Genomic DNA, 23,416 nt, shown 5'->3' on the forward strand with positions numbered 1-23,416 from the left:
CTTTCCCAATTTTTCTTAAACCCCTAAATTTTAAACTTAAAAATTCCTAATTTTCCCAAATTTCTAAATCTTTAAATACCCAAGTTGCCCAAACTTCAACCCCCAAATTCCAACGTCCCAAATTTTCCTTAAATCTCCAAATTTCAAACCCCTAACTCTTAACGTCCCCAAATCTCTAAATCTTCAAATTTAAAACTTTCCCAAATTTCCCTAAATTTCCGAATTTCAAACCCCCAAATTCCAACGTCCCAAATTTCTCTAAATTCCCAAATTCCAACCCCTCAAATCTCCATCTCCCCAAACTCCTAAATCTTTAAATCTCCAACTCCCCTAAATTTCTCTAAATTCCCAAATTCCAACCCCCCCCAACTCCCAACTTCCCCAAATTTCTACCCCTAAATTCCAAAGTTCCAAATTTCTCTAAATCCCCAAATTCCAACATCCCAAATTTTTCTAAATCCCCAAATTCCAACCCCTCAAATCTCCATCTCCCCAAACTCCTAAATCTTCAAATCTCCAACTCCCCCAAATTTCTCTAAATTCCAACCCCCCGAACTCCCAACTTCCCCAAATTTCAAACCCCCAAATTCCAACGTTCCAAATTTCTCTAAATCCCCAAATTCCAATGTCCCAAATTTCTCTAAATCCCCAAATTCCAACCCCTCAAATCTCCATCTCCCCAAACTCCTAAATCTTCAAATCTCCAACTCCCCCAAATTTCTCTAAATTCCCAAATTCCAACCCCCCGAACTCCCAACTTCCCCAAATTTCAAACCCCCAAATTCCAACGTTCCAAATTTCTCTAAATCCCCAAATTCCAATGTCCCAAATTTCTCTAAATCCCCAAATTCCAACCCCCCAAATCTCCATCTCCCCAAACTTCTAAATCTTCAAATCTCCAACTCCCCCAAATTTCTCTAAATCTCCAAATTCCAACCCCCCAAATCTCCATCTCCCCAAACTCCTAAATCCTCAAATCTCCAACTCCCAAATTTCCCTAAAACCCCAAATTCCATCCCCCCAAATCCCCAACTCCCCAAATATCCCTCAATCGTCTAAATCATCAAACTTCTAACTCTCCAAACACCAACACCCTAAATCCCCAAATTCCTCCATCAAAAAATAAGAACCCACTTCCCAATAGTTTAAAAAATCGATACCGGGTAGAAAACAGTTGAGCCGCAAGTTAACAGGCGAATCAGTGGCGAGAAGTTGAAGGGAGGTAACAATTGGCTTCCACTCGATGAATCGAGCAACTTTTCTGTCGACTTACCAAGTAAAGATGCGCAAGATGGCTGGTAAGCAGCGCGTAAACGCCCGCGGAGGCACCCACCAGGAACAAACTTGGTTGCAACAGGGATGCTCCAAGGGCTCCGCAAACACCACCCCCTAGGTAGATCGTTGCCACCCCTATTCGACCCTGCTCCACCTGCGATCATCAAAACTTTCCTGTCTTCGATATCTTTTTTATTCTCTGCCGTTCGAAAGTATGCTGATCTCTTCAAACTTTTTTTCTTTTCTAACCATTTGCTCTTTCTGTTTCGGTCGGGGACACCTCATGAAACGTTTGTCAAATGCATTCATAATATATGACGGTATAATATTTCTATTCGAAACTTCAAGATCATAGTCTCATTTCATAGGTGAGTTTTTGTTTGTGATCTTTTGTGAGAGATTCTGTGTTGAATTAATAGTGCAATTTAGATTATTGTTTGATTATTGTCAGTGATCATTTGTTCGTGTATGAAGTCTTTTAAGAAAGACTAGTCTTCATAGAATGTTTTCATCAGAGTTTTAAATTAACATGCAATAAGTATATGTATCATAACGAAGTGACTTTATGTCATCAAATGACAGGACACTTCATATGTTGAAACTGACCTTAATGTTCATAAACGTTTACAAGTAGAATGTTTACAAAAATCAAAACTGTTTAAGATTTTGTCAAAAATAAAGCTGCATATGAATAAATTTGTTCTCCATCCGTGTCTCTATATTTATCTCTTTTAACATAGATACACCTCTTTTATTTTACCACAAGAATGTGGAAGAGAATTCCTACTCCAAAAGCACGTAAAAATCTATACATCTTAAAATGTAACTTCAAGTGATTTAAAATTCTATCATTAAATTTTACCATGAAATGTATCATTGCATTATTATAAAACGAGTTACAATTAATGAATTACTACAAACTAGTCAAACAAGCTTCCTACAGTTCTAAATGCACAAAATTAAATTAATAAATAGAAGAACAAAATGACAGCTCACACAATGATACAACGTAAAAAAGAATATTTGCAATGAATATACATGCATTTAAAATTAAAGAAGGAAGAAAGTTTGTGAGGAAATTTTCCACCGGTTAAAATCGCCGTTAGAGCGGTGCACCCCGGTGGTTTCCGCTCGATTCAGTCGTCGGACCGATCGATCAGAGAGACCACGAAGGATACACTTGGAAGGGTCACAAGCGGAAAAAGGGTGGTCCTGGACGAGTCGGCAATTAGTCTGATTAACTCACCTCGAGCGGAGTGGCCAGCACCAGTTGGATGACCACGTTCAGTGCAAGGTGGAGTGCGTTCGAGTGCAGCAGCATGTACGAGGCAAACCTCCAACCCTGCACCCTTTGACGAGGATCGTAGACCAACCACCTACGCAAGGTCGCTTCATCCCCCAGGCAGTGTACGGCTATCTATCGTGACCGACAAGCAATTTCAGTGTTTCTAATTTTAATCGGTGTATTGTTTTGTAGAAATTTTCTAAATCGAACTTGTGCTTTAGAAGATTTGAAATAGTAAGTCTTTAACTTTTTGGTCAAAGTTTAAGTCGAAAATTGGAACACTTTCTGGTTGATGTCGAAGTTGGTTCTCTGTTATTAATTAATGGTTCTGTGTTTATCAGGTGTATGGAGTAGATTGCGTTTGGAAATGTTTGTATTGTTGCGTTGAATGGAATGGTGTATCATCTTTCGAGTGCAGAGGGTTGATATGGATGAGGCCTTTTGTTAGATTTAGGGTGTGTTCGTGAATAGAGTGATGGGGTGATTAGTTGAGAGGTGGATTATGAGAGTTGTACATTTATGATGGGTACTGTAAGCGATACTTCATAAATTTTTTAGTTTCCAAATCGCTCTTTACAAGTTTCAGATGTTTGAAATCTTTCTTTGCAATTTTATGTATCTTTAAACTTCTAAATCCGATAATTTCTCTCAAATGAAGTATTAAATTTATAGTTGTGACTCTTGAATGTCCAAATCTTAAAATTTGTAAATTTTCAAATCTTCAAATCCTTCAATCCTCAAAGGCTCAAATCTCCAAATTCTCAAAGCCTTAAATCTTCAAATCCTTCAATCCTCAAAGGCTCAAATCTCCAAATTCCCAAAGCCCCAAATCTTCAAATCATCCAATCTTCAAATCCCCAAATCTCCAAATCTTCAAATCCTCCAATGTTGAAATCCTCAGACCTCTAAATTCACACATTCCCAAATCCACACATCCCCAAATCCACATATGTCCAAAGACACATATCCTCAAATTCACATATCCCCAAATTTACACATCCCTAAGTCCACACATCCCCAAATCCACATATGTACAAATCCACATATGTCCATATCCACACATCACCAAATCCACATATGGCCAAATCCATATATGTCCAAATCCACATTTGTACAACTCCACATATGTCCAAAACCACATATAGCCAAATCCACATATGTACAACTCCACACATGTCCAAAACCACATATGTACAACTCCACATATGTCCAAAACCACATATAGCCAAATCCACATTTGTACAACTCCACATATGTCCAAAACCACATATAGCCAAATCCACATATGTACAAGTCCACACATGTCCAAAACCACATATGTACAACTCCACATATGTCCAAAACCACATATCCTCAAATCCACAGATCCCCAAATCCACACATCTCCAGATCCACATATGTCCAAATGCACACATCCTCAAATTCACATATCCTCAAATCCACAAACTCTCAAATCACCCAAACACCTAAATCCCAAAATTATCAAAGCACTCCACAAAATGCCCGCAACTGATCACCAAGCAATTTCACAACAAAATTCGCCGATCCACGCACAGTCGAGAGCCCCAAATGAATTAATCAAAGTAAAAATCATCGAGCAAGAGGAATTATTTATCAGAAATTACGACAGCAACAGTGGACGTCCCACGCTTGTTTCGTCAATCCAAATTATTCCCGACGATTCTGGGCGAAAAAATGAGAGGCAAAAACGGGCATGATAAATGCATAACGAAGCAGTGATTTATTCGAGCATGACAGAGTAGTAAAAATTCAAATGCGCATTATCGACGAACCACCTACCGAATAATTAATTCCATTCGCGTATGGAGATTCGGTCGGGCAGAATTAATCAAAACTGCTTATTTAATGCCGAATAAACCGCCCTTGTTGTCAGCCTTTTAATAACGTACGAATCGAATATGCCCGCATCATTATGAATGATAATCGACCACTCGTTGTGCAGAGAAAAAACGTGTTGCTCTGTTATCGCGAAATCAATCGTATAATTCGACCGTCGATAATCGAATGATGTGGACAAAATGGTGTAGCATCATTCGACTTTTTGTACGATTTTTCTTATGCTTAAGTAGTGAAATTAATATTATAGATATGTATAAAAATTCCAAATTCTCCAAATTCCAAATTTTCCAAATTTCAAATTTTCCAAATTCCAAATTTTCCAAATTCCAAATTTCCCAAATTCCAAGTTTCTGGAATCCCAAATTCCCCGAATTCCAAATTTCCCAAATTCCAAATTTCTCGAATCCTAAATTCCCCGAATTCCAAATTTCCCAAATTCCAAATTTTCCAAATCCCGAATTCCCCAATTCCAAAATTCCCCAATTCCCAAATTCCCCAATTCCAAAATCCCCCAATTCCAAATTCCCCAAATCCCAAATTCCCTAAATCCCAAGTTCCCCAAAATCCCAAATTCCCCAAATCCCAAATTCCCCAATTCCCAAATTCCCCAAATCCCAAATTCCCCAAATCCCAAATTCCCCAAATCCCAAATTCCCCAAATCCCAAATTCCCCAAATCCCAAATTCCCCAAATCCCAAATTCCCCGAATCTCAAATCCCTAAATTCCCAAATCCCTAAATCCCTAAATCCCCAAATCCCCAAAAATAAACCAATAAAACTCCCCCAAATAAATTCCCCATCACCAACATACCCCACCCAAAAAATAATCCTCCACAACTCAACTAGAATCCCTATAAAACTAAAAAACTTCCAAAATCTCGACAACGAATGTTAAATATCGACATCAACGCATCCATGAATTTTTTCATCGCATCAAAGTTTCCCGAAACGATCCCGACCCGCATATTTAGCAGAAAGGCAGTCCAACCGAAAGTTACGACAGCTGGACGGATCATGGGGCCACAAATCGTACAAATTCCCGTATCTCTACCGGCAATCTTTTTCCCCAACGTCTTTCTTTTACGTTTCGCCGATGTTCCTGCACAGACCGTGACGTTTTTCTCTGTAAATCATCCAACACCAAGGATACGACGCTTTTCGACCGCTTTCATGGCTATCCATTTCTACGTCACTCTTTTTACGATTCACACCTACCCGCCTCCTCTTTTTTTTTCGACCGCTATTAATCGTGTTTTAACGCCTGTCATCTTGCAGACGATAGTGGCGTTGTTGAGATTTCCGCTTCGGACGAACAATAAAAGTGTACAGATGGCGGGTCTGACGTGGACAATTTTAATTTGATTATGCAATTTGTGGTGGGGACAATTTTGGGTTTTATGAGGAGTCATGGTTTCTTTTCCTCAATTCCACAATTTCTCAATTCCAAAATTCTCAATTCCAAAATTCATCAATTTCAAAATTCCCCAATTCCACAACTCCCCAATTCTACAACTCCCCAATTCTACAACTCCCCAATTCTACAACTCCCCAATTCTACAACTCCTCAATTCCAAAATTCCCCAATTCCACAATTCCCCAATTCCAAAATTCCCCAATTCCAAAATTTCCCAATTCCACAACTCCCCAATTCCAAAATTCCCCAACTCCAAAATTTCCCAATTCCACAACTCCCCAACTCCACAATTCCCCAATTCCACAACTCCCCAATTCCACAATTCCCCAATTCCACAACTCCCCAATTCCACCATTCCCCAATTCCAAAATTCTCCAATTCCAAAATTCCTCAATTCCACAACTCCCAAATTCCCAATCCCCCAATTCCACCACTCCCCAATTCCACAACTCCCCAATTCCACAATTCCCCAATTTCACAACTCCTCAATTCCAAAACACCCCAATTCTACAACTCCCCAATTCCACAACTCCCCAATTCCACAATTCCCCAATTCCACAACTCCCCAATTCCAAAATTCCCCAATTCCACAATTCCCCAAATCCAAAAATCCCCAATTCGAGAAACCTCCAATTCCAAAACTTTAAAAACCCCAAAGTGCTCTTTTCCAAAGCACCCAAGCATCAAAAGTCGAAAATCGAAAAATTTCATGAAACAAAATACGAGATGAGAGGAGCACATGAATATGGAGATCAGCTTCCGGCAGTGATGCAGCTTCCTTTGAAAGCGGACGGTATAAAGACTCGCTAAAGCACAGGTGCTGCAGGATGCAGACGGACATTCTCGCCAAGTGTCACGACCCGTGATGTAGAATCAAAGTTGTAGAATGTCAGCAAGCACCAAAGAGGCGCGAAATGTTACGGATTGTTACCAGCAACTGGCAAAGTGCCTTCTCGAGTGCGGTGCTAGACGTTTACTTACCGCGACACCGTTGTACAATACTGCATGTACGGAACCGAACAATCACGCGTGTACTCGCAACAGATCGTTACTGTCCCCTTTAAAGCTTAAAAATTATCGAGTTTCCTCGAGTAATTTTTCTGACGGTAATCTTCTTCGCACGGTGATTAAGTATAAAAATTCATGGGAGGTATAATATAAATCTCCTTAGGGAACGTAGAGTGGCCATTTTTCTACAAGAATCTTAATTAAGACTAAAGGAAACTTAATTAAGGAAATTAAAAGAAACGAAACGAGTGCGTTACTCTCGAGATATTTGAGGCCAAATATAGTAAAGTAGCGTTTCGATATAAACCCGCAAGAATATAAAACTGCGAATGCCCCGCGTAAAGTTTGCGATTACCGTATATTACGAGTAAATGAACTCGTTCGAGCCATAAATGAACCGGCGATAAATGAACTGTAATAGCGGCTCATTTGTCAAACGATACACGCGCTATTATACTATTCTCGTAAATGTCACGTTCTGAAAGCCGGCCTGTTCCAACGAGACACGATAGACTCCGGCGAACGATCATTATAAGAGGTCGAAAAGATCGACCTATCGCGTAGTGGTTGCATCGTTCTGGCGTATCTCGACGTTTCATTATCCTCGGGAACGTTCATTGTCGTTTTACTATCCTCGTTACATTTTCCCGCAATTTTAAGTTCAACCGTTTTAGATTGGACGCCTTTCTATCGAGAGCAACCCTATAACGACCCAGAAAACTTCCTACGAATTATCATCCCTGGGACAATAGACCTCGTAACGGCGCGGGGTGTTCCAAGTATTTCGTTCTTTGCGCCAATATGGGGCTGTAGATTATTTCGGGAAGTGTGTTGGATCGTTTATTTTGGGTAGTTGTAAATTTTAGTGCCTTTGGAATTCTTTTTGATAATGTGATATTGTGGATGATTTCAGAAATAACAATATGCAGGATGATTTATTTTAGATGCTTGTTAATTTCATTACCTAAACAATTTTTTTTATTAATACGATGCTGAAGATGATTTCAGAAATAACAATATGTAGGATGATTTATTTTAGATGCTTGTAAATTTCAGTACCTAAGAAATTCTTTTTACTAATATGATATTGTAAATTGTTTCAGAAATAATAATGTGTAGGATGGCTTCTTTTAGATGCTTGTAGATTTTGATACTTTACAAATTCTTATTTATTGATTCCTTCATTATGTATTTATTTGTTCAGTCATTTATTTATTTATGATTTATGTATGTACTCATTTATTTAACAAAGTCTTTTTTAGCAATGAGATTGCAATATAATTTTAAGTTAAATATGTTTACTTTTTATTGTTTAAAATTGTAGAACAAAATGGAGGTTGATTTTAATTACAAAAGATGTCTAAAACAAAATGGTGGTACCTGAAGAGTGATCAGTAGTGTAACTTCCTTGAAAATGTTGTTCTTGTGAATTTATCATAACACACATATTACATGTACATAAAGTACTTCCTTGACGTATGTGTACACACATATGTTTATAAAAAATGTTTTTTTTTGCACAGCAAAATTTAAGTGCATCATAAAGTACTTCCTTTGCGTATGTGTACATACATATGTGTATAAAAAATATTTTCTTTTAAATACAAAAATGTAAATGCATCATAAAGTACCTCCTTTGCATATATGCACATATGCATGTTCATAAAAAATATTTTTTTTAAATAGCAAAATTTAAGTGCATCATAAAGTACCTCCTTTGCATATGTATACATACATATGTGTATAAAAAATATTCTTTCTTGAATAGCATAATGTAAGTGCATCATAAAGAATGTATTTATTTAAAATGTTACAAATACTGTTTCTATTAATTCATCGCTTGTGACAAGTTTACCAACTAAAAATTTGTATCATCATTAAGTGCAAGTTTTACCAAGCAATTATGTCCTTAATAAGCAAACAATCGTTGAAAGGATTGCTAATAAATGTGAAACGTGTTCGATTGGTATCATAACAAAAATCGATAGTTTCTAATTGGACGGATAATTATGTCTCTTAATAAAGGATGAATAAAATCGTTGGAACTTCATCGAGATAATAAAAGGTTAAGTATCAGCATTCAGAATTTGAGTGGCGGCAGCAGTTTTCCGTGGCAAAATGAGATCTCTTGAAGGAACCATGATAGTTTAGCCGAAAGAGGAAAATCTAATCGGCAACCGCGAACTCGTCCGGTTTCGCGCGATGAAACGAACGAGATAATGCTTTTCCAGACGTGGCCCTAATGAAACGCTAGCTTCCGCTGAGATAGCGGAAACGGCGATATCCGGTTATGTGGCCTCTCTCGTCGAAAAGTCCTCTCTCTCTCGCTGTCTCTCTTACCCCGTTAATAATCGGTCGAGCTCCGTTCTTCCGCAATATCGTGAGAGATAGGCTAACGAACGCGATAAATCAGAAGCACCCTCGTAAATACGACTCTACAGTTACCTAATAAATCAAACCAAAACTTTTCACCAATTACGAATGCAACCTTGATTACTCCCATTAATTCAACTTTTAAACAATCGCTACTGTCTTGCTGATAATCAAGGAGGTTGTTTGCCATGTTACTAATTAACACGTTCGATACCGTAACGAGTGTAGTACGTCGTCACGCGGAAACGTGTTACAGAGCTGGGAATGTATTGATTTTGTAGAATATTGCTGGTGTAGTTTTAATTTAATTCACATAATTCCCAGATTTTAGAGATTATGGACATTTCAGATTGGTTGCTTTCAAATATTTTGACTTGTAAATTGCATATTTTTTAAGAGGCAAATGGGTAAATCAATCGACACGTTGTTATTACTAAAACAATTTACAATATCGTATTAGTAAAATGAATTTCTAAAGTATCAACATTTATAGGTGTTTAAAGTAAGTCATTCGACACATTGCTGTTTCCAAAACAATTTACAATATCGTATTAGTAAAATGAATTTCTGAAGTATCGACATTTATAGGTGTTTAGAGTAAGTCATTCAACACATTGCTATTTCCAAAACAGTTTACAATATCGTATTAGCAAAAACAATTTCTTAGGTACTAAAATTTATAAGCATGTAAAATAAATCATCCTACATATTGTTATTCCTGAAATCATCTACAGCATCACATTAACACATACATACACGTACATACATAAGTACATAAATAAATAAATGACTGAACAAATAAATACATAATGAAGAAATCAATAGATAAATGAACACTAAAAAAAATAATTAAATAAGTAAGTAAATAATAAAATATTCAGTGTAGAAAAGAAATCAAGTGGGAACAGTAACGATAACAGTAAGGGCGCCATTTGGTGTCGCGTGGGTCGATTATCGTTCTCGTTCACGAGATTCGATTCCCAAAATGGCGTCAAGCCGGTATTCTTGTTTCATTAACTCGCGAGTGGCGTTAAGTTTTGTTTGATCGCGCGAAAATGGTCGCGGGCGGAAAAGAAAGGTGCATTTAAGTTGGCGGCTTGAACTCGTCGCGTTCGCTGCTCGTACCGAACCGGAAGTGCTCGAATAAGCTCTCTGAAATTATTATCCAACCGAGGGAAAAGAATCTGCCGGCGGACGAGTAAAAGAAGAGAAACGAAACGTCGCCGTCGACGTCCCGTCTCTTTCCACTCGAGTCTTTTCTTTTATTCCGTTTCCTTTCTCCAGTCGCCCGAGCTCGAGTTTCTTGAAATACCACCACGATATTCCTTCGTGAACTCGTGCGAATAATTGAGAGAGATTCTCCTGCACCACCCCCGTACAACCCCTTCGCCCATCTTCCACCTGCTGCACGAAGCATTAACTCGGCTAATGGGAAATTTTTCGAGCCCGGACGACCGTGCTCGAACATCCTGTCCTCGAGTAATACGAATACTTTTCGGTGTTGCGAATTTCTTAGGGGTAGAAAGGCTGGAATACGATTACAGGATATGCTGAATGGAATCAATTATACTTCGATGAGCTATCTTATGATTTGTTACGATTCTTTTGAGGCTCAGGGGATGTTTTATGGGGGATGTTTTGAATACCGATGAGATCTTGATTTGTGGGATGTTTGGAGGGTGCTTGCGAGGGGTTTAGCATTCTTGAGGGGTGGAAGTTTGGAAGATTTTCGTGGTTTGCAAGGTTTTCAATTTTCGATCTCTAATTTACTAATACTAACATTTACCAATTTCTATATTTTCTAGTTTCCCAAGTCCCAAATTCTCACATTTTCCAATTTCCCAAGCCCCCACTCCTCACATTTCCGAATTTCCACATATTCCAATTTTCCAAGTCCCCACTTCTCAATTCCTCAATTTCTACATTTTCCAATTTCCCAAGTCCCCATTCCTTACATTCTCAAATTTCCACATTTTCCAATTTTCCACGTCCCCACTTCTCACATTCTCAAATTTCCACATTTCCCAATTTCTACATTTTCCAATTTCCCAAGTCCCCATTCCTCACATTCCCAAATTTCTACATTTTCCAATTTTCCAAGTCCCCACTTCTCACATTCCCAACTTCTCACATTTTCCAATTCCTCAAATCCAAAATTCTCAAATTCCCAAATCCCCCAACTTTCAAACTTTAAAAGCCCCAAATCCCTAAATTTCTCAAATTCTTCAACCCTGAATCCCCAAATCCCCAACTTCTCCACATCCTCCAAATCCCCAAATTCCCCAAATGCCTAAATTTCTTAATTATGTAATTCACCCTAATACTAATAAAAATAATATATTTTATGGCAACGTCAGAGCGTAATTATTTTATGGCTCACCTCTACGATGCTGATGCAGATCATCAGGTATGGCGGTCGTATCCGGAAGTTGGGCTTCCTGGGCGGCAATGGGTGCCTGGGTGTCGGTCTAGGCGTGACCTCGTCATCCTTTGTCTTCTTGTACGAGGACGTGACGATGATCGGTGATTCTGGGGAATAGGGCGAGTCAGGGCCCGAATACGTGGTGTCGGTGCAATCTGACGAGATGGTCGACAGTGTCGGCGAATTTTCCAGCAACGCTGCCTCAACGTCCATCTTGGCCTGCCTGCAAAAAACATCGACAAAAGAGCAATTAATCACTGCGTAACAATACCCTATTCATCTGTAATTTATGACGATTCAATTATGCGCTATTTTGTATAATTAGGAATATTAAAATGCAAGAATTGTAGTCCTCATAAAATATGTGGCTTTAAAGAATTAGCTGTGCATGTACATATGTGACATAACCTCACTATCGTACACATATTATGTATTTGATTGGTTGAATAATTGATATGTTTATATATTTGTCTGACTGATTATTTTTTATATTTGAGCAGGTATATAAAACTGCAAGAATTGTAGACCTCATAAAATATGTACATTTAAGGAATTAACTATGGATGCACATATGTAACATAACCTTACTATCGTACACATATTATATGTTTGATTGGTTGAATAATTGATACGTTTATATATTTGTCTGACTAATTATTTTTTATATTTAAACAGGTACATAAAACTACAAGTATTGTAGCTGCCATAAAATATATGTTTTCAAAATATTAGCTCTGGATATACATATGTGACATAACCTCACTATCCTACATATGTTATATTTTTGATCGCTTGAATAATTGATATGTTTATACATTTGTTCGACTGATTAGTTTCTATATTTGAACAAGCATATAAAACTACATATATTGTAGCTGTCATAAAATATATGCCTTCAAAATATTAGCTCTGGATACACATATGTGACATAACCTCACTATCCTACATATGTCATGTATCTGATCGCTCGAATGACATATATATGTTTACCCAATTAATTTTTAAATTTAAATACTCCTGATGGTCATACATTACTATTACAGAATTCATGTAATCAAAAATGGCTGGTACCTCTAAATTAGTCGAGCGAAATGACAATCAATTATTTACGTTGTGATTACGAATCGAAACAAATCATAATTAATCGAATCGTCGAGCAAACAACAAATGGTTGATCAACTATCCGCTGTCGGTGATTAACAGGTACTGCGATTGAAACGTTTCAATCACAATGATTTTCCCTAATTACCCGAAATATTGTCGACTCATATATCGTTAATTACGGTAAATACCGTCGGAAAGGAACACTTCGATCGAGTGATTGTTGCGCCCCTTGTTCCAGGGTGGCCAGCCGCACAGCAGTCTTTAATTTAACGTCGAGCTACGTACATTCATTTACGCGAGGGGAGGTTGAAGTAGAGGGATGCAGTTGCACGCGTACAGGACACAAGTTCGTCGAGCGAGAATGGTCGAGACAGGTCGGCAAAGACAGAAAGAGAGAGAGAGAGGAGAGAGACGCGTAACGAAAGGAGAGAAGAGAAGACAGAGACGAGGAGAACTTTTGGCCGGGGTCAATCCTGGCTACCCCTTTGTCCGTGCGGCAACGGTCTTTGTTCGGCCCGTGTTGTCGAGCCACCATAGAATTTGCCTCTGAATTATTGGGGCTCGTCGAGTTTGGGAACGGTCTCCGTTTCTCCTCGACTCTATCCCTGTTTCCCTTCAGGTGCACGCTCGATCGATCCTAGCACTGCTTTTCACAATTTACCAAACGAATTTCCAAATACAAAAGACGAAGATCGGATCCTTCAGAGAAAACAGTTGGTTGGTTTTTCAATTTTCATGGAGCTCGAATCTGGGCAGGATTTTTTGGTTTCTATGTTTCGATGGTTTTATGGACTCTCTTTTCTGGGGGATATGTTCTGGGATAGGTTAGGTTCTCATAAGTTATGTTCTGATGAATATGTTTTAGTAGGTCATGTACTGATAGGTTACGTTCTGATAGGTTACGTTTTGATAGGTTATGTATTGATAGGTTATGTTCTCATAAGTTATGTTTTCATAGACATATTCTGATAGATTAGGTTACGTTAGGTTATGTTTTAATGCATATGTCCTGATGGATTTTAGGTTACAATGACTTAAATGCACATAGCTATGATAAAATAAGTACTTGTTAGTATAGGTATAAGATAGAAATGAGACATACAAATGAGAAAAATTTGAAACCTATAATATTAACTTTTGTAAGCGCAGAAATCAGAAAAACCTAAAAATTCCAAATTCATCAAACGCCCCAAAAAGCGAAGCAACTGTTTCATAACAGGAAAACCGCGCCAGTAAAAAAACGATAAAAAGCATCGCACACGTGTCACAAGTGCAAATTAAAATTCAAGGCTACTGAATGTTAAAAAACCGCGTTTCCCATTTGTCCAGCGGAGCACGATCGAAACAAGAGCAACAGAAGAAACGACATTACACATCGCTGTCTCTTTCCCTCCGGACGAAATTCAGTTTCACGTGAAATTCTCTGGTATCCAAAGGGTAGAATCATCCCCTGACACGTTGATCATTTATCATCGAAACGGACGAACACCCGTTGCAATAATGAACATCAAACTTGGTGTCGCGTTGCGTCGCAACCGAATTCTGTTCACCGGTGGGGATGCGAGGGGGTTGATTTAATCCTGTGGTCGATAGTGCAACGACACGTTTCTGTGACCTTCGCGTTTATTTCAAGTGGCTGCCAATGATCTCGTACCGATGCTAATTCTCTGGGATTATTATTCTACGCCGCAGGGTGAAAAGCGCCCTGCGTGCTGAATTACGGAGGGATCTCGGGCACAATTGAGCATTCAAGATCCGCGGCTTGACCGCTTCTGTCGTTTCCTAGTTGTGCTCCCGCCAAACAATGGGGCTTTAGGGCGTGGTAATCATTTGATAATTGATAAACCACGTTTACAGGTTTTGTGGCCCCCTTTTCGAGATTAATTTTGATTTATTTACTTTTGGTTTTGGGGTCAAATATTTTTACGATTTTTATTATTACTGCTGTTATTACTATTTATATTATACTGTACTACTCTCTTTATTGTACTACTTGTGTTGATAGTATTGTTATTACTATTTATATTGTACTATTGTACTATTCTATTGTACTAGTGCTATTACTATTACTGTTTTATTGTAACAGAACTATCATTAATTTTTTCAATGCAGGAACTCGACAAATTATAAAATCTTGAGAACGTGTGCAGACATAAATATTTAGACAATTTTTGTTTGTTGTTGAAATTCACTCTAAATATTAAAATTAATACCTGAATATTAGACTGTATTTTATTTAACTCTATAAGTAACCTGTAGGAAATAGAAAGTTTCAAGACAAGAGCTACTTTCTTCAACTCCTCGATTTATTTACCAGATGTATTCAATGATCCTGCAAAATAATAGCTGCACTTCAAAAACATTTATCACATCTGAACAACAAGTACATGAGACTCGTCAAAGTATGTCAAGAGACAAAACCAATTAATATTTCATAAATTATTTAAACGATTAGAGAAGTAAGAAAATAATTTGTTTCACAGAATCTTAATGAATATGCAAGTGAATAGAGAGCAATATATATGTAGTAGTAAATGAGCAGACGTAGAAAGTTTGAACGGGCAGCTGCTTAATGAAGTATTGACGTGTTCGGTAAGAGCGTGTAACCTGTCCGCGGATAATTAACGTAACAGTCGCCTGCACGCAAATCAAACGTACAACTCGGTCGTAGGAGCGGTGTAATTAAGGCCTCTCCCAGACTACGCGAAGAACAATGTGATTGCACCCGTATACATCACGCGTCAATGACCACGACGTATTCGATGACAAGTAATCGACCTCCGATTAACTTGCTCTTCCACGCGTGATACTCATTCCTCGTCCGTTTGCACGCTGTACTATCATAGAAATACTGATATACTGGAAATACTGGAACACTAGGAATACTGGTATACTAGAAATACTGGGATACCAGTATAATTATATATAGATTAATTAGTACACGTAGATATACATATATGGATGTTAATATACATAGAAAATTTTATTATACATAGTACCATTTGTATACACAAAAATTTTGAAAATCAAGAAAAAATGTTATAAAATTAATACTAATGTTATAGGTATACTTAGCTTAACTAATAATGGTATCATTAATATATATACATTAATTAATATTAGTGTTATTAATACATCTCTTGTTAGATCGATCATCCACCATTTTGTGATACATAAATTCTACCGTCTCCTATTTATTTTGAATTTGAACTTCAATAATATTTATTTTTATTTTACAGCTTTATATATGAATAGCTTTTATATTTAACAAAAGAGAATTTATTACAAGTACTGATATAATAATAGCATCTGAAGCTTCATATTCTACAAAATCAATAAACTAGTCCTGTAATAAATCATATCCATAACTCAAACTTTGTAACCCTCGTAGTATGACACGGAGTTTTCTCGATTCCACCCCTTTCTACCTAGAACCTAAATTTCCCTTAAAAATACCATAAAACATTTTCGTTGTCATTCAATTAAAACTTTATACAATATTTCACAGAATAATTAAATCCCCCGTTACAAGGCAGATTAAAATATAAAACCATAAAAAATTCATACGAGAAGTACTGTAAATTTCCATTCAATCAATAACATACTCGACGAGCTTATATAAATCAATGACACGTAACTGGCGAAATACCGTGTGATTTTCCAACTCCGGCACTCAGAAATTTCCCCACGCGAAAGTTGGTGTCTGAATGGAAACAAAGAAAGTACAAATAACGGTATCATTAATTATTCTCCGGTAACATGGCCAGCTAGGTTACACACGATTGGTTCATTAATTTTCAGCGACGTCCTATCGACTTTCTGTCACGTGCCCTTGCCACTCTGAAATCCTGATCCCTGTCGTTCCTACCACCGCAAATCAAAATCGGGACTGTGTATCGCTAAATAATAATAAAATTATGCGCCTCTATGTGCGGACGCGTGTTACCAGTGATTTCAAACTTTCAGTTGTTATCGACAATTCTGGTGCGGGCTAATTATTCTTTATTTCGTTCTCTGGTGGATTGAAGGTTTGAGACGTGGAACGATATTTGGGAATTTTGGGAAATTGGGGGTAGTTTGTGGATTTAGGGATTTAGGGATTTTGGGGATGTGGAAATTGGGGGATGCAAGGATTTGGGGATGTAGGGATTTAGGGGATGTAGGGATTTGGGGACGTAGAAATTTGGAAATTTAGCTATTTGGGGGCGTAGGAATTTGGGGATGTGGAAATTCGGGATCGTAGAAATTTGGGGGTGTAGAGATTTGGGGCGTAGGGATTTGGGGACGTAGAAATTTGGAAATTTTGCTATTTGGGGACGTGGGAATTTGGGAGCGTAGAAATTTGGGGACGTAGAAATTTGGAAATTTAGCTATTTGGGGACGTGGGAATTTGGGAATATAGAAATTTGGGGGTGTAGAGATTTGGGGCGTAGGGATTTGGGGATGTGGAAATTTAGAAGTTTTGCTATTTGGGGATGTAGGAATTTGGGGGCGTAGAAATTTGAGGATGTAGAAATTTAGAAATTTAGCTATTTAGGGGTGTAGAAATTTGGGGGCGTAGGAATTTGGAAATTTACCTATTTGAACGCGTAGGTGTTTGGGGGTGTAAGTACTGGAAATTTAGAAATTTGAAAATTTAGGTATTTGAGTATATGGGAACTTGGAAATTCAAAAATCTCAAGTTTGAGAAATTAAAAAATTTATTCTAGAATTAATGATATAAAAATTTGATACATTGCAAATTTAACAACTTGGCAATTAAGTCTCTTGACATTCATAAATTGAAAAATATAAATTCTTACAAACTTTATAAAAATTTATAAATTTGGCAATTTATCAATTTACATCTGTAAAAATTTTCAAACTTGATAATTTAAAAATTTAGAAATCACCTCCCTCTCTATATAAAACTTTACATTACACCTTTAAAAATTTTTTAAATTCAGAAATTTCAAAATTCAGTCCCATATAAATTAACAACTTTAAAAATGTAAAAATGAAAAAGTACAAAAGTTCGAATATATAAAAACACGTAATCGATCATGCAGTATAGTATTAAGCACATCGATAAAAAGTGTCAAAAAGTTTCTCCACTATATCTCCTTTTTCGTGGAGCGTCGATCTGTTTGTCGGAAGTCGCGAGGTGATTCATACGACCATAAATTGATACCTCGCAGAATTATGATTACGATGGAAACTGGAGAAGCAGCAGGAGAGACGACAGCTATGGAAAGTTCGAAACGACCCGGTTTGCGGGCAGTTTTAGGGCTTGTTTGATTTACGAATTTCCCGGGTCCGGAAATTTTGGAAATTCCCGCGTCTAGAAATAATCTCGCACGTAGCACGAACTCTCGAATATCCACCCCTTTCCGAGCTGTCATTGGTGAATTTTTATTAACCCCTCTTTTTGAATTTCTCTTTGATGCAGGATTTCTCTACCCAAAACAATTAATTCTGATTTCTTTTTTGAATTAAAAATATCCGCGTCTAGAAATAATCTCGCACGTAGCACAAACTCTCGAATATCTCCTCTCTGAGCTGTCATTGGTGAATTTTTATTAACCCCTCTTTTTGAATTTCTCTTTGATGCAGGATTTCTCTACCCAAAACAATTAATTCTGATTTCGTTTTTGAATTAAAAATATCCGCGTCTAGAAATAATCTCGCACGTAGCACAAACTCTCGAATATCTCCTCTCTGAGCTGTCATTGGTGAATTTTTATTAACCTCCCTCTTTGATCCAGGATTTCTGTACCCAAAACAATTGATACTGATTTGTTTTTTGAATTAAAAATATCGCTAACGGAAATTCGTCGAGGTTTCCGATAAACGGCGATCGTTTCTGGAGATAGCGGCCCGTAATGATTAATCACGACGAGCCGATTAAATAAACGAGCGATCGTTCGGTGAAAAACCTCGTCCGGCAATTTCCACTCAACGTGTTCCGATTTGTATCGGGATTACGCTCCACTGGCTCATCCCTCGATTAATTTTTGCATTTTCCTCTGTCACCGTGCGCGATCTTTTCTGTGCAATCACGTCGATTTTACTTTATTCGAAATTTTGCTGCACTTGGTATATCAATAATTTTTTTCATGATATCGCTCAAAGTTAAGATTTCTAGACACTGATCGTTGCAATTGCAATCTGATTGAACATTAAAATTTGACTGGTATCATTAGTAATTTCTTTCTGTATTTTTAGTTAAGAGTGTATCAAATGTTTTAGTGCGAATTTTATTAGATATCAATTTTACTTAGTGTAGTAAAAAATAGAAGTTACAGAGGTCAGAATATTAATTAATATAATATGTTGGTTGATGTTAAAAATTTTATGTGGTAACAATTTTATTTTGTGCACTAAAATATAAGTATAATATGTAAACAATATCATAAGTAAAAGAGTAAGATATTTTTAGGTTAGTACGTTTGCAAAAAATGTGGAACGCTTCACGATTTTGCGTGTCATCCTTGCGCAGGGGCCATGCTAATCTTCTCTGTATCGTTCCAATTTTAGTATATGTACTGCCGAAGCAAGTACACTTGGTAATTTTTCGAAGTGGTATATATTGAAACATACTTTGATTCGAGCACTTGCGAGAAACCTTTGTTCGAGGGACGCGCCATCTAGCGTCAGCTCACGAAACTAACGCGACGCCATTTATAGTTGTAGTCTTCATTTGTACAATTTATATTTGTATTAATTAATCTATATTTATATTAATGCATTTTTGTACCTGACAATCTAAGTCCATGTCTGCCACTTTTAAAAAGAGGTAAAAAATTTATTTCTTGCAAAAAAGAAATAATCGATGAAATAGAAAATGAACTTACGACTCCCAGACACAAATTTACTGAATTTTCACCTTATTGTGTCTCTAAATTACCAAGTATGAAATATCTCTACTGACTCCTTTTTAATATTGTAAATTCCTTTTTAAATATAAAAATCTATATCCTCCTTAAAATCCTAAAGCCCCTAAAGCCCAGTCCTAAATTTATAGAATGGGTCAAACAATCGATTCGTGTCCCACATTTCCGTCCCGATTTAAGAATCCCAAATTACACAGAAGTATAATATGCAGTGTCAGAGTTAATTAAGCAAGGTAAATGGAAAACATAAATCGAACGCTGAGTAAGAGGTATAACCTGTTTTTCTGCACATATGCGTTCTTGCTGCGTCAGTCAATGATAATTGATTATGTTTGAACTAGATACAGCTATTTCTGTCATGAAAGACTTGTTAAGATAGTAAATATTCCTAGGCTCTTTCAAACACTATCGGTGTATTCTGGTCTATTTCAAATCGCATCTATTTTGAACACTTTTGGAACTACACGATAGCAGGGTTCACGCTCTACTTCAGACGTCAGTCTGCTCTAATCGCATTCAGTTCGGTTTCTGATGTTTCAGAGCGCGTTGCGTAACTCTAGCAATTTTAACTGATTTTAGTTTGGAATCTGTTCCATCTGTTGTGGCACGAATTATCGCTTTAGACATAAATGCGGAATGCGGTGGGAGACTGGAGGAAGTTTGCGAATAATTCCCATTTTTGTGTTTCGTGATAATGAATACTGAATAATAAATATTTATTGTATAATAAATAAGTATTTTTTATAAAGAGGACCCTTTAAAATTTTTTTAAATGTTTATAATTATATTTTCTTATAAATGAAAATAATATAAAACAAGGCATAATATAAAACCCCCCCAAAAAACACAGAAACAACAGAAAAAAAAAACAGAATATAAAACACAAAAAGATCGACAAAAAATTTCAGAAAGATTTTTTTTTAACATTCAAGAAAGAAATATTGTGACAACTCCTATAATTTTTCGTTTTATTTTTACAACTTGAAAAATGGTGATATGTATGCATTATAAAAGTCTTCCACAAAGCTTCATTTCAACCAATACATAAATAAAAAGCGTGCAAGTTTATTTAAATTATTTAACTTTCATATTCTGTTATGAACACTGAGCTTCTACCAAACATTGTCGTTGAATGTTAACCAAATTTACTTTATTCTCACTGTAAATATTAAGTCAAGTAAAAAATCGTGTAAAGCGTCAAAGGTCCCCAAACTATAAATATTAATGTCAGCGAACGAGGTCGCCAACAAATCCACTGGCAAAAACAAGGACTAAAATAAAATAAAATAATATATAAAACGTTCCTTTATTATTCTCACTGCACCAGGAAGATTTTAATAAATTAACACTGGACTGGTGTTATGAAAAATTGGGATCAAGGAAAAAATATCTGTAGAAATACAGATTCCTCCTTTCCTTGAAAATATTTACATGTATGTGTATCTCTTATGGAACGTCGTTTGGCTTTTGTTAAATATGTAATCTAACAAATAGCTCTGAGAAAAATAGGATAAAACAGGTACCTACTTGCCCATTAAATATAATAAGAAATAAACTAGCCATCTGCAAAATTTGCAAAAGTTAACAATCCAACAAAGAAAATAGCTCTGAGAAAAATAGGATAAAACAAGTACCTGCTTATCCGTCAGATATAATAAAAAATAAACTAGCTACCTGAAGAATTAAGCTTTGACAATTCAACAAAAATAGCTCTAACAAAAATAAGAACAGATACCCCTTTGTCCATCAAATATAATAAAAAATAAACTAGCCACCTGCAGAATTGAACACTTCAAAACTTGACAAGTTGACAATCTACCAAATAAAACAACTCCGCCAAAAATAAGATAAAACAAGTACTTGTCCATCAAATATAATAAAAAATAAACTACCTGCAGGACGTTGACAAGTCCAAATGTCAGGCCACGTGTCTCAAAGCCGAAAGCATCAGTTTTCTCGGCGTACGTCCAGCTGTCAGCCAAGAGCGGAACAGCAATCGATCATGCGTGCGTCCTCTTTTATACGCGTGCGTCTCCAGGAAAGCCGATGTTAAAACCGTTACGTAAAACGGAAACGCAGGATGAAAGGGCAGAGGAACGAATCGAGGTGCAAAGTCGAGCAGAATCAGGCCGTTGCCACGGAACAAATCACATTAGCGGTTCGCGAACACCGTTCTGGCTACAAAGTGAAGGAAGCAGCTGGCTCGAACCACGCGGCCGTTTTGCATAAATTATGTAACCGCGATTCAAGGTTGCCGCAGAAATAGCCGAGCAAGTGGTTCGCTGGCTTTGAGCCTTGCCGATCAATCGGCGACGCTAACTTGACCTATTATTCTACTTTCGCGTATTGTGCTTTTTATATTATTTGGGGAGATACTTTTGGGGACATGTGGGGATTGGGTTATGGAGGTGTGGGAGGTTAGGGAGATGTGAGAGTTGGGATTTGGAGATTTGGGAAGGGGAGGATTGGGGGGTTTAGAGATTTGGAGATGTGAGAGTTGGGGAATTTGGAGATTTGGAAAGGTGAGAGTTGGGGGATTTGGAGATTTGGAAAGGTGAGAGTTGGGGAGTTTAGAGATTTGGAAAGGTGAGAGTTGGGGGGTTTAGAGATTTGGAGATGTGAGAGTTGGGGGGTTTAGAGATTTGGAGATGTGAGAATTGTGGGATTTGGAGATTTGGAAAGGTGAGAGTTGGGGGATTTGGAGATTTGGAGATGTGAGAGTTGGGGGGTTTAGAGATTTGGAAAGGTGAGAGTTGGGGGGTTTAGAGATTTGGAGATGTGAGAATTGGAAGATTTGGAGATTTGGAAAGGTGAGAGTTGGGGGATTTGGAGATTTGGAAAGGTGAGAGTTGGGGGGTTTAGAGATTTGGAAAGGTGAGAGTTGGGGGGTTTAGAGATTTGGTGATGTGAGAGTTGGGGGGGTTTAGAGATTTGGAGGTGTGAGAGCTGGAAGATTTGGTGATTTGGAGACGTGAGAATTGGAGAATTTGGAGATTTGGAGATGTGAGAGTTGGGAGGTTTAGAAATTTGGAGATGTGAGAGTTGGGGGGTTTAGAAATTTGGTGATGTGAAAGTTGGGGGATTTGGAAATTTGAGAATGCGAGACTTGGGAGATTAAGGACTTTGGAAATTTCTACATCTGGATATTTGACAATTTAATAATTTTTGCATTTGTAAAGTGCACTTGTCACCTTGAGAATTTGTGAGCATGTAAACATGTGTCCTTGCGAATTTGTGAACATGTGAACATATGTATATCAGTGAACTTGTGAACATATGAGCATCACAACATGTGAATTCATGAACTTGTAAACACATATGAGCATCACAACATGTGAACTCATGTACTTGTAAACATATGAATTCATCAACTACCAAATTCACAAATCTATCAACCCAAAAATCTGCAAATTAAACAATCTTGAAATTCCAAAGTCCTCTAATTTCAATTCCCCCAAAAATATCACAACAACAAAAATATGTAACAAAATTTAAAAATGCAAAGAGCTTGAAAGTCGTAAAGGCCTAGAGGCTCAAAGTGCTCCTAAACGAAATTTTCGTGGTATCTCTACGGAAGCCCGAGCGTTAGCTCTGTTTTAAACTATTCATTAGATCGTTTTCGCTTTGATAAAGCAAGCATGAAAGTGCTTGTTACGATCGTTCCAGCGATTACACCCGGTTCAAAATGATTTAATAAACGTGATGTCGTCGTAATCTCGGTCGGTCACGATTTATAGAGGCGCCAGAATTTTCAAGGCGGTTCGTGAAAGCTGTTACGAGCTTGTTTTAAAGGTATCGTGGCT

At 37.3% G+C, this 23,416-nt stretch overlaps 1 protein-coding gene and 1 non-coding gene across 2 annotated transcripts in view; both read right to left on the reverse strand.

Moving 5' to 3' along the window:
* rho-6 (serine protease rhomboid 6) overlaps positions 1-23,416 on the reverse strand; it is a 167,924-nt gene that overhangs the window by 5,441 nt on the left and 139,067 nt on the right. The window contains exons 2-4 of the mRNA XM_003704967.2: positions 11,596-11,860; positions 2,522-2,692; positions 1,274-1,429 (exon numbers count right to left, since the gene is read on the reverse strand). Of these exons, the coding sequence (XP_003705015.2) occupies positions 1,274-1,429; positions 2,522-2,692; positions 11,596-11,860 (592 nt within the window). The remainder of the gene's footprint in view (positions 1-1,273; positions 1,430-2,521; positions 2,693-11,595; positions 11,861-23,416) is intronic.
* LOC143264410 (U6 spliceosomal RNA) lies at positions 19,175-19,281 on the reverse strand. The gene has a single exon (XR_013038139.1). It is a non-coding gene; the product is annotated as a U6 spliceosomal RNA (small nuclear RNA).

The sequence above is a fragment of the Megachile rotundata genome, chromosome 4, assembly GCF_050947335.1.
Source record: "Megachile rotundata isolate GNS110a chromosome 4, iyMegRotu1, whole genome shotgun sequence".
Classification (NCBI taxonomy): Eukaryota; Metazoa; Arthropoda; class Insecta; order Hymenoptera; family Megachilidae; genus Megachile; species Megachile rotundata.